At 45.5% G+C, this 12,559-nt stretch overlaps 1 protein-coding gene across 2 annotated transcripts; it reads left to right on the top strand.

Moving 5' to 3' along the window:
* Positions 1 to 9,145: 9,145 nt before the first annotated feature.
* Positions 9,146 to 11,986, top strand: LOC125552137 (uncharacterized). Of its 2 annotated transcripts, XM_048715618.2 has the most exons (3): positions 9,146 to 9,365; positions 9,482 to 11,336; positions 11,430 to 11,986. In XM_048715618.2, exon 2 carries the CDS (start codon positions 9,713 to 9,715, stop codon positions 11,321 to 11,323), a length of 1,611 nt encoding a protein of 536 aa, XP_048571575.2. In that variant the 5' UTR covers positions 9,146 to 9,365; positions 9,482 to 9,712; the 3' UTR covers positions 11,324 to 11,336; positions 11,430 to 11,986. The 2 variants fall into 2 exon arrangements, with proteins under 2 accessions (XP_048571575.2, XP_087374726.1); XM_087518600.1 differs by having other exon boundaries at positions 9,482 to 11,986.
* The last annotated feature ends 573 nt before the right edge of the window (positions 11,987 to 12,559 follow it).

Genomic DNA, 12,559 nt, shown 5'->3' with positions numbered 1-12,559 from the left:
TATCGGCCTGAAACTTTTTCACATAAGCGTCGCAGCCCCAAACTTTTAAGAAATGACAGCTTAGGTTTCTCTAAACCATAGTTCATAAGTGTCATCTCATCGAAATTACGTGGTGCCCTATTTAAAGTGAATGTGGTTGTCTCTAATGCTTAACCCATAAACTATTGTGGTAATTCGATAAGAGACATCATGGTATGCATCATATCCAATAGGGTGCAGTTATGATGTTCGGACACACCATTACACTATGGTGTTCCAGGCTGTATTAGTTGTGAAACAATTTCCACAATGTCTTAATTCTGTGCCAAACTCGTAATTCAGATATTCATCTCTATGATCATATCATAGATATTTTATCCTCTTGTCACGACGACCTTTCAACTTCACCCTAAAATTACTTGAACCTTTCAATAATTCAGACTCGTGATTCATCAAGTAAATATACTCAACATCTACTCAAATCATCTCTGAAGTAAGAACATAACGATATCCACTACATGCCTCAGCACTCATTGGACTGCACACATCAAAATGTATTACTTCCAACAAGTTGCTTTCTAGTTCCATTTTACTGAAACCGAGGCTTTCAGTCATCTTGCCCATGTGGTATGATTTGCATGTCTCAAGTGATTCAAAATCAAGTGAGTCCAAACGGTCCATTTGCATGGAGTTTCTTCATGCATATACACCAACAGACATGGTTCGCATGTCTCAAACCTTTCAAAAATGAGTGAGTCCAAAGATCCATCTACATGGAGCTTCTACATGCGTTTTATACCGATATGACTTAAGTGGCAGTGCCACAAGTAGGTGGTACTATCATTACTATCTTTTGGCATGAACATGTGTATCACTATGATCGAGATTCAATAAACCATTCATTTTAGGTGCAAGACCATTGAAGGTATTATTCAAATAAACAGAGTAACCATTATTCTCCTTAAATGAATAACCGTATTGCGATAGACATAATCCAATCATGTCTATGCTCAACGCAAACACCAATCTCGATGGTAGAGGGAGCGTACGATATTTGATCATATCAACATTGGAAACACTTCCAACACATATCGTTAGCTCACCTTTAGCTAGTCTCCGTTTATTCCGTAGCTTTTATTTCGAGTTACTAACACTTAGCAACCGAACCGGTATCTAATACCCTGGTGCTACTAGGAGTACTAGTAAAGTACACATCAACACAATGTATATCCAATATACTTCTATCGACCTTGCCAGCCTTCTAATCTACCAAGTATCTAGGGTAATTCTGCTCCAGTGGTTGTTCCCCTTATTACAGAAGCACTTAGTCTCGGGTTTGGGTTCAACCTTGGGTTTCTTCACTAGAGCAGCAGCTGAATTGCCGTGTCATGAAGTATCCCTTCTTGCCCTTGCCCTTCTTGAAACTAGTGGTTTCACTAACCATCAACAATTGATGCTCCTTCTTGATTTCTACTTTCACGGTGTCAAACATCGCGAATATCTCAAGGATCATCATATATGTCCCTGATACATTATAGTTCATCACGAAGCTCTAGCAGCTTGGTGGTATGACTTCGGAGAAACATCACTATCTTATCTGGAAGATCAACTCCCACTTGATTCAAATGATTGTTGTACTCAAACAATCTGAGCACAAGCTCAACAATTGAGCTTTTCTCCCTTAGTTTGCAGGCTAAGAAAATCGTCAGAGGTCTTATACCTCTTGACGTGGGCACGAGCCTGAAATCCCAATTTCAGCCCTCAAAACATCTCATATGTTTCGCGACGTTTCAAAACGTCTTTGGTGCCTTAACTCTAAACCGTTTAACTGAACTATCACGTAGTTATCAAAACGTGTATGTCAGATGTTCGCAACATCCACACACAACGTTCGAGGTTCAGCACACTGAGCGGTGCATTAAGGACATAAGCCTTCTAAGAAGCAATGAGGACAATCCTCAGTTTACGGACCTAGTCCGCATAATTGCTACTATCAACTTTCAACTAATTTTTCTCTAGGAACATAACTAAACAGTAGAACTAAAGCGCGAGCTATGACATAATTTGCAAAATCCTTTTGACTATGTTCAGGATAATTAAGTTCATCTTGTGAACTCCCACTCAGATAGACATCCCTCTAGTCATCTAAGTGATTACATGATCCGAGTCAACTAGGCCGTGTCCGATCATCACGTGAGACAGACTAGTCAACGTCGGTGAACATCTTTATGTTGATCGTATCTTCTATACGACTCATGCTCGACCTTTCGGTCTTCTGTGTTCCGAGGCCATGTCTGTACATGCTAGGCTCGTCAAGTTAACCCTAAGTGTTTCGCATGTGTAAATCTGTCTTACACCCGTTGTATGTGAACGTTAGAATCTAACACCCGATCATCATGTGGTGCTTCGAAACACGAACTGTCGCAACGGTGCACAGTTAGGGGAGAACACTTCTTGAAATTGTTGTAAGGGATCATCTTATTTACTACCGTCGTTCTAAGCAAATAAGATGTATAAACATGATAAACATCACATGCAATCAAATAGTAGTGACATGATATGGCCAATATCATATAGCTCCTTTGATCTCCATCTTGGGGCTCCATGATCATCTATTACAAGAACATGATCAATCTCATACATCACATATATCATTCATCACATCCTTTTGGCCATATCACATCACATAGCATACCCTGCAAAAACAAGTTAGACGTCCTCTAATTGTTGTTTGCATGTTTTACGTGGCTGCTATGGGTTTCTAGCAAGAACGTTTCTTACCTACGCAAAACCACAACGTGATATGCCAATTGCTATTTACCCTTCATAAGGACCCTTTTCATCGAATCCGATCCGACTAAAGTAGGAGAGACAGACACCCGCTAGCCACCTTATGCAACTAGTGCATGTCAGTCGGTGGGACCTGTCTCACGTAAGAGTACGTGTAAGGTCGGTCCGGGCCGCTTCATCCCACGATGCCGCCGAATCAAGATAAGACTAGTAACGGCAAGCATATTGAACAAAATCAACGCCCACAACTACTTTGTGTTCTACTCGTGCATAGAAACTACGCATAGACCTAGCTCATGATGCCACTGTTGGGGAACGTAGCATAAATTCAAAATTTTCCTACGTGTCACCAAGATCAATCTATGGAGTCATCTAGCAACGAGGGAGGATTGGATCTACATACCCTTGTAGATCGCGCGCGGAAGCGTTCAAGAGAACGGGGTTGATGGAGTCGTACTCGTCGTGATTCAAATCACCGATGATCCTAGCGCCGAACGGACGGCACCTCCGCGTTCAACACACGTACGGAACGGAGACGTCTCCCACGCCTTGATCCAGCAAGGAGGAGGGAGAGGTTTATGGAGATCCAGCAGCACGACGGCGTGGTGGAAGTAGCGGGATTCCAATAGGGCTTCGCTAAGCGCTGCGGGAAGAGGTAGATGTGTCACGGGAGGGAGAGGGAGGCGCCAGGCCTTAGATTGGTTTGCTCCTCCTTTTCCCCACTATATATAGGGCCAAGGGAGAGGGGGAGGCGCAGCCCTTGCCCCTTCCTCCAAGGAAGGGTGCGGCCAGGGGTGGGGAGGAGTCCATCCTCCCCAAGGCACCCCGGAGGTGCCTTCCCCTTTTAGGACTCTCCCCTTTTTCCCATCTCTTGGCGCATGGGCCTCTTGGGGCTGGTGCCCTTGGCCCATATAGGCCAAGGCACACCCCCTACAGCCCATGTGGCCCCCCGGGGCAGGTGGCCCCACCCGGTGGACCCCCGGGACCCTTCCAGTGGTCCCGGTACAATACCGATGACCCCGAAACTTGTCCCGATGGCCAAAATAGCACTTCCTATATATAATTCTTTACCTCCGGACCATTCCGGAACTCCTCGTGACGTCCGGGATCTCATCCGGGACTCCGAACAACTTTTGGGTTACCGCATACTAATATCTCTATAACCCTAGCGTCACCGAACCTTAAGTGTGTAGACCCTACGGGTTCGGGAGACATGCAGACATGACCGAGACGTTCTCCGGTCAATAACCAACAGCGGGATCTGGATACCCATGATGGCTCCCACATGTTCCACGATGATCTCATCGGATGAACCACGATGTCAAGGACTTAATCAATCCCGTATACAATTCCCTTTGTCTAGCGGTATGTTACTTGCCCGAGATTCGATCGTCGGTATCCATATACCTTGTTCAATCTCGTTACCGGCAAGTCTCTTTACTCGTTCCGTAACACATCATCCCGTGATCAACTCCTTGGTCACATTGCGCATATGATGATGTCCTACCGAGTGGGCCCAGAGATACCTCTCCGCTTACACGGAGTGACAAATCCCAGTCTCGATTCGTGCCAACCCAACAGACACTTTCGGAGATACCTGTAATGCACCTTTATAGTCACCCAGTTACGTTGTGACGTTTGATACACCCAAAGCACTCCTACGGTATCCGGGAGTTGCACAATCTCATGGTCTAAGGAAATGATACTTGACATTAGAAAAGCTTTAGCATACGAACTACACGATCTAGTGCTATGCTTAAGATTGGGTCTTGTCCATCACATCATTCTCCTAATGATGTGATCCCGTTATCAACGACATCCAATGTCCATGGTTAGGAAACCATAACCATCTATTGATCAACGAGCTAGTCAACTAGAGGCTCACTAGGGACATGGTGTTGTCTATGTATCCACACATGTATCTGAGTTTCCTATCAATACAATTATAGCATGGATAATAAACGATTATCATGAACAAGGAAATATAATAATAACCAATTTATTATTGCCTCTAGGGCATATTTCCAACAGGTTGTGCCCACCTCGGCCGCCTCCTGCACTGCCTCTTTGCTCTATAAATACCCCAAAAATCCAAAAACCCTAGGGGAGTCGATGAAACACAATTTCAGCCGCCGCAAGTTCTAGAAACCACAGATCCAATATAGACACCATCACGGAGGGGTTCATCATCCCCATTGGTGCCTCTCCGATGATGCGTGAGTAGTTCATTGTAGACCTACGGGTCTGTAGTTAGTAGCTAGATGGCTTTCTCTCCTCTCTTTTGATTCTCGATAGAATGGTCTCTTGGAGATCTATTTGATGTAACTCTTTTTGCGGTGTGTTTGTTGGGATCCGATGAACTTTGAGTTTATGATCAGATCTATTTTATCCATAAAAGTTATTTGAGTTTTGATCTCTTATATGCATGATTGCTTATAGCCTCGTATTTCTTCTTCGAAACTTTGGTTTAGTTAGGCCGACTAGATCGATTTTTCTTGCCATGGAAAGAGGTGCTTTGTGATGGATTCGGTCTTACGGTGCTCAATCCCAGTGACAGAAGGGGACATGACACGTATGTATCATTGCTATCAAGGATAATAAGATGGGGTCTATTCCTACATGAATAGATCTTCTCTACATCATGCCATTGTTCTTATTGCATTACTTCGTTCCTCCATGAACTTAATACACTAGATGCATGCTGGATAGCGGTCGATGTGTGGAGTAATAGTAGTAGATGCAGGCAGGAGTCGGTCTACTAATCTTGGATGCAATTCCTACATAATGATCATTGCCTGGATATCGTCATAATTATTTAAAGTTCTATCAATTGCCCAACAGTAATTTGTTTACCCGTTGTATGCTATTTTTCTCGAGAGAAGCCACTAGTGAAATCTACGCACCCCCGTGTCTATTCTTTATCATATTTGCCTTTGAGGTCTATTTTTACTTGCTTTTATTTTCAGATCTATTAATCCAAAAACCCAAAAATACTTTGCTGCACTTTTTTGTTATTTATTTTATTTCGCGTTTCTGCAAGATCTATTTATCCAATCTAGTACAAATTTATCTATCTTTTTACCCGGGAGGGATTGACAACCCCTCTTACACGCCGGGTTGCAAGTATTTGATCTTTGTGTGCAGTTACCGTTTACATAGTGTTGTGTGGTTCTTCTACTGGTTCGATAACCTTGGTCTCATCACTAAGGGAAATACCTACCATAGCTGTGCTGCATCATCCCTTCCTCTTTGGGGAAATACTGACGTAGTACAAGCCACATCACCCCCCTTGTGGGCTGGTGCACCTCCCTCCTTGGCCAGTGAGGCCTACCAAGTAGGTATAACCTACCGGTGGCCTCCCGGAACCCCTCCCTACACTCCGATAACTATCCGGTGCATTCCGAAACTCTTTCGGAACGCAAATACCTTCATCCTATATATCAATCTCTACCTATGGACCATTCCGGAGCTCCTCGTCATGTTCGTGATCTTATCCGGACTCCAAACAACATTTGGTCACCAACATACATAACTCATATAATACTATATCGTCAACGAACGTTAAGCGTGCGGACCCTACGGGTTCGAGAATGATGTAGACATGACCGAGATGCTTATACGGTCAATAACCAACAGCGGGACCTGGATGTCCATATTGGTTCCTACATATTCTAGGGAGATATTTATCAGTCAAACCTTTATGACAACATACGTCGATCCCTTTGTCTCTTGGTATGTTACTTGCCCAAGATTCGATCATCGGTATCTCCATACCTAATTCAATCTCGTTACCAGCAAGTCTATTTACGCGTTCCATAATACATCATCTTGTAACTAACTCCTTAGTTACTTTGATTGCAATCTTCTTGTGATGCTATATTACTGAGAGGTCCCAGAGATACCTCTCCATCATAAGGAGTGACAAATCTCAATCTCGATTCACGCAAACTCAACAGACACCTTCAGAGATACCTATAGAGAACCTTTATGGTCACCCTATTACGAAGTGACGTTTGATAGCACACAAGGTCTTCCTCCGGTATCCGGGAGTTGCATGGTCTCATGGTCGAAGGAACATGTATTTGACATTAAGAAAGCAGTAGCAAAAACTGAACAATAATATGCTAAGCTAAAGGATGGGTCTTGTCCATCACATCATTCTCCTAATGATGTGATCACGTTATCAAATGACAACTCATGTCTATGGTTAGGAAATCTTAACCATGTTTTGATCAACGAGCTAGTCTAGTAGAGGCTCACTAGGTATTTGGTATTTGTTTATGTATTCACACATGTATTTAAGTTTCTGGCCAATACAATTATAGCATGAATAATAAATCTTTATCATGATTAAGGAAATATAATAATGACCACTTTATTATTGCCTCTAGGGCATATTTCCAACAAGCAGATCCGATGGAAATAGGGGCAGAGTTTTACCCAGGTTCAGACCCTCCCGGAAGAGGTAATACCCTACTTCTTCTTGTGTCTCTTGCCGGTGTAGGGGTTACAAGTATCGAGGTGTTGAGCAATAACTCTAGGATTCTTTATCTATTCAACTATCCTGACCTGGCTTATATGGGCACCGAGGTTTAGGGCTACATGTTTAAGTTGGTTGGAGAAGTCCTCCTCATTGTCGGTAATCTCGTTGTACGCAGGTTAATCAGCCCATGGCGTAAGCGACCTAGGGGGGCCCGGGCCGGCCTACTCAAGCCGACTTCCGGTCAAGTGAGGCACCGCAGGAACATAACACCGTCAATCTCCATCAGCATCATGACACGGCCCCACCGCTAATGCATCGTAGGCTTGCATGACGGTGTCCTGCCCCGAGTGAAACCATTAGGAGGCCCATCTACAACGAGACATGGACCATATTGTAGCTATATTATAGAAAGGCCCATACAAAGCGGACACCTGCTCCACACTATAGTTATATATAGTGCTTATTAATAAGGGAAACGCTATGTCGCGAAAGTTTCTTGGGAGCGCTTTCCCAACGGACGCTCCAAATTTGCCATGTCATACGTAGTTGGCATGGCAACTTCAGTAAATTTGCCATGATAGAAGACAAAAAAGTTGCCATATAGCGCAAAAAACAAAAGATAGATAAATTGCCATGTCGTGTAGAGAAATCGCCATCTGTTCGACCTTGATTCAATGGCTTTGACGGTGTTCCCTGGGAGCCCTAAAATCTTACGTTCGCTCGGTGTTGGGGTCCATTAATAATGACATATGTAGCAAACTATTAATTAAGAAAAATTGGAATGTCTTTTTTTTAGTGACACATGTAAAGGATAACGGTAGCTCTCCCATTAACTACTTAATTTTCATTTATGAATTTCATAGTAATAGAAACTCATGTCCTACGAAGCTAGAATTTAGAACTTGATATCCTCTTGCCTAACTAATAGGCAAAGAAGAAAGACTGATGAAAGATTGTGCCTTTTTTGTTTGAACAAAAAGGCCATTATTCTAGTCGAACTACTTATGCACGTTCGCAACTCGAAAACTATGAGGTGTGTTGGGGCATAAAATCCATTTACAGTAAATAATATATTTTCTACTGAAGCGAAAATAATTGCAGATAACTCAAGTTTGTTTACAGAGTTCAAATTTGATAAAAATGCGAGCTGTGTGAAGTAAAAAAGTTAGACACATTGGCATATGAGATAATGTCATTCCGGCTCTCCAATTTTTCCCCACAAAAAGAAAATTGTTGGCACATGAGTTACTCAAATCTACAGACCATTTGTTGGGAAATTTTCAAAACCTTCAATTCACATTTCAGATTTGCTAAAATAAAGAGAGCATCTGAGTGCAGAAAATCTACTCTCATTCGCATCTTGCTTATGTTGTGTCGCTAACCCGTATACTCTATCTGTTCCAAAATATTTCACATATTGGTTTTGTTTGAAGTCAAATTTATATTAAAAAGGATGAAAATCAATATACTACAATAAAAAATACAATTTGATGGATTTAGTGATGTTGGTTTGGTATTTCAAATGTTGATTTTTTTGATATAAACATCGTCAAACTTCACAAAATTTGACTGAAGGCAAAATTACTATGTGAAGTGTTTTGAAACGGTGGAATCTCTACAAAGACTTATATTTAGAAACGGAGGAAATACTTTACTATTCATTTTTTCAAAACAGCAATATTTGCAACTCAAAAGAATCCAAACTCGACTAGAGAGGAGGGCCGAGGAGAGCCCGTCGATCCCATTCACCCTCCTCTGGCTGGCATTCCCGATCCAAGGCGAGCCAATCCTTCCCACCCAGGCAGCCGTCACCGTCAAGTAACGGCCCCCCACCCTCCCCCTCGTCCCGGCTCCTTCTGGGGGAGGCCGCCTCCGCCCCCCGCCCCGGCTCCTTCTGCGCCCACCGTCGCCTTTAACTCCCCCCTCCTCCGTTACCGTCTCCCCCCTTCCCACCTCCCCCACCCGCCGCTCATCAACATTCAACAGGAATTCGATTTGATTTCGATTGTTTGATTGCAACTCTGCTCTGCTGCGGGAGAGGCCTCCACCACGCTCTCGCCGGGGCAGCTGTTCTTCGATTTTAGGGTTTGCGAAGCCCTTGGATTTCGCGTAGGTACGTGGCTCTCCTCGGGCCGGATCTCGAATCCGTGGGATTTCTCATTAGATTCGGGTTTGGAATGCGAGATTGATTGATTGGTTGATGTGGTTTTTTTCCCGTGTGATTTGCAGGGAGAGCCTCCTCCCGGCCGTCTGATGGACGCGAGGGAGATGTGAAGCCTGGCTGTTAACTGATGCTCGTGGAGAGATTCGGAGGAGAGGAGCGCGCGGTGAGGAGGCGGTGGAGGCGGAAGCGCCGGAGAGTTGGGCACCAGCGCAGCCACGGACGACGCGCAGCCGCCGGGGGTCGAGGCCTGGAACAGGGCTGCTCCGCCCCTGACGGCCGCCGCCGCCGCCGCCTCCATGGGGGAGTCGCTGCTCACCGCGCTCTCCATGGACACCGCCACGGCCCACCACCCGCACCAGGGCCCCTCCACCTTCCTCTCCATGGACACTGCCTCCCACGACGAGTTCGACCTCTTCCTCCCGCCGCCAGGCCCCTTCCAGCGCTGCCTCCATGCCGCCGCAGCCGCCCCCCCTGACATCAACCTCCCCCTCGCCGCCGACCCGTCTCCTCCCCCTCCGGCCCTGCAGACCACCACCCTCCATGAGTCCAACGTCGACATGCTAGATGTTGGCCTCGGCTGCCCGCAGCTCTATGACTCGGACTCGCCTGCTGCTGCCGCCGCGACCTCCGCCCCGGTGTCCACCACAACAACTGTCCATGTGTCTCACACCAAGAGCTCCGGTTCCAGCGCCGCGCGCAAGTGCGTGAAGCGGAACGATAGCATCTGGGGTGCATGGTTCTTCTTCACCCACTACTTCAAGCCGGTCATGTCGGCTGATAAGGGCGGCAAGACGAAGGCACCCACTGCTGCCGGGAATGGTAATAGTGCCACACTGGATGCTTTCCTGGTGCAGCATGACATGGAGAACATGTACATGTGGGTGTTTAAGGATCGGCCGGAGAATGCCCTGGGGAAGATGCAGCTGAGGAGCTTCATGAATGGTCACTCGCGCCTCGGGGAGCCACAGTTTCCTTTCAGCGCAGACAAAGGGTTTGTGCGCTCACACCGGATGCAGCGTAAGCACTACCGGGGGTTGTCAAACCCGCAGTGCCTTCATGGGATTGAGATCGTGCGGGCACCAAACTTAGTGGGTGTTCCTGAGGCCGATATGAAGAGGTGGTTCGAGCTCACCGGGAGAGATGCCAATTTCTCCGTTCCCACTGAGGCGGATGATTTTGAATCATGGAGGAATCTGCCGACCACGGAATTTGAGCTCGAGAGGCCTGCAACTGCTGCTCCAGCAAAGAGCACCTCACATGGCCATCACAAGAAGGTGCTGAATGGTTCTGGCCTTAACCTGTCGACACATGCATCAAAACATGGTTCTGGGGATGGTATGGACATCTCAGCTGTCTGCCACAAACGTAGGAAGGATTCCTCCCCCTCTGCCATGGAAGAGGATTGCAGCAATTCAAATTCAGACAAGGTTCAGGATATGGATGTGAGCCACACTTTTGAGCCATCATGGACAAATGACTTCACCGGTGTGATGCGTCATGCTTCTGGGCCAGTAACTGCCGCAAAAACAATATATGAAGATAGCAAGGGCTACTTGATCATCATTAGCCTGCCATTTGCTGATATACAGAAGGTGAAGGTTACCTGGAAGAACACTCTTACGAATGGCGTCGTTAAGATATCATGCACTAGCGTGGGACGGATGCCATTCTTGAAGCGACATGATCGGACCTTCAAGTTGACGGATCCTTCACCTGAGCATTGTCCACCAGGGGAGTTCATCCGGGAAGTTCCATTGCCTACCCGGATCCCAGAAGATGCTACTCTGGAAGCATACTGTGATGAATCAGGAACAGGCCTAGAGATTATTGTCCCTAAACACCGTGCTGGACCTGAAGAACATGAAGTCCGTGTGTCCCTGAGGCCTCCCTCATCATGGTGCCAATGAAAACATGTTGAAGGTGTGTGATAGATGTTCATGTAGTAGTTAGAGTGCCCATTATTGTCAGCTGCTCTTGACTGATCCTTTGCTGTCTTGTCTGCTAACCCTCTAGTATGCGGGGAGACAAGGTGTGGATGTTACCATACAACAAATGCAGCTCAGTTTTGCTAATTGTGACGGAGCAGTCCTAGTCGATTGAAGCATTCTGGTAGTTGGAAGTTGGCAGCTGTGGAAATTTAGGGGCATGCTACAGGCCACAAGGAGCATATCTGGATTACTCACTCGCCCTATGTTTTGGTATCGTTGCTGGGAGTACCTTGTGTATTATCTTTTGCTTTTGTGGAATTTTTCTTTGTATGAAAGGTTTGTCGCCTGCTCAATGTGCTTCCATTCCATCTGTGCATTACTCTGGCGAGCAGTCTGTTTAGGCATTTATAGTTAGTTTTCATAGGTTGGTGAGAAGTCTGCTTTGTGGGCGTTCCTGGAAACTTCATCCAGGAAAGGAGTTCATGCAAGTGTTTCTAGGATTTGTCCATGTTTTGTGGGTACTATATTGTTTTTATTAGCATTCAAACGCTTTCCAGAAATTGGTGGGAGGCGAGTGCAATTGTTTCAAGGTACCAGTGTAAACAATCTGTCATCAATATAGATTTTAGTCTTTATCAGTTATGTGCACTGCTGTAGTAATTTGAATTCACTTTCATATGCTTTGGTATTGTGTCCAGTTCAACTTCAACCCCGCCCGAAGTGATCGCAGTGTTTGCAACGCCGAGTTTATCTGCATTTTTCTTTTGCCGAAGTATCTGCAAGGATAGAATTTGCCCCATTTGGAGGCATTTACCTATTCTGGTGTCCTATGTCTCACGCAACACCTTGTTAACAACCAGAGAAATTTTCTCATAACAAAGTGGCAACTGTTTTGATATTAAGTTTTTGCCCTGGGACTGCCAGCTGCTGCTCACCCTGCATCTTCTTTTGAGAACCTTTCTTTTTCTGGAACCACTCACGATGTGGATGAGTAAATGAGGTACAAGATGCAGGGTGAGCAGCATCCATCGTTGTCATCTTATCTTGCAAGTTGGTGGGTTATAGTTGGTGTGTTCCATGATTTTTCCCTTTTGAGGCGATTCGGTTTCACCACCGATTGGTCTTAAATGACATAGACAGCCAGCACCGGTGTCATTTCCGGTAGGGTTGCATTATACTCCCTCCGTCCCATATCGAGTAATTCCTGGACGCATG

Source organism: Triticum urartu, chromosome 4A (assembly GCF_056163025.1).
Source record: "Triticum urartu cultivar PI428250 chromosome 4A, HENAU_Tu73, whole genome shotgun sequence".
NCBI lineage: Eukaryota > Viridiplantae > Streptophyta > Magnoliopsida > Poales > Poaceae > Triticum > Triticum urartu.
This window is presented reverse-complemented; position numbering and strand designations above follow the sequence as displayed.

Excerpts from the sequence above, each read along its gene's own strand:
- LOC125552137 (XM_048715618.2), top strand. The coding sequence starts at position 9,713 with ATGGGGGAGTCGCTGCTCACCGCGCTCTCCATGGACACCGCCACGGCC.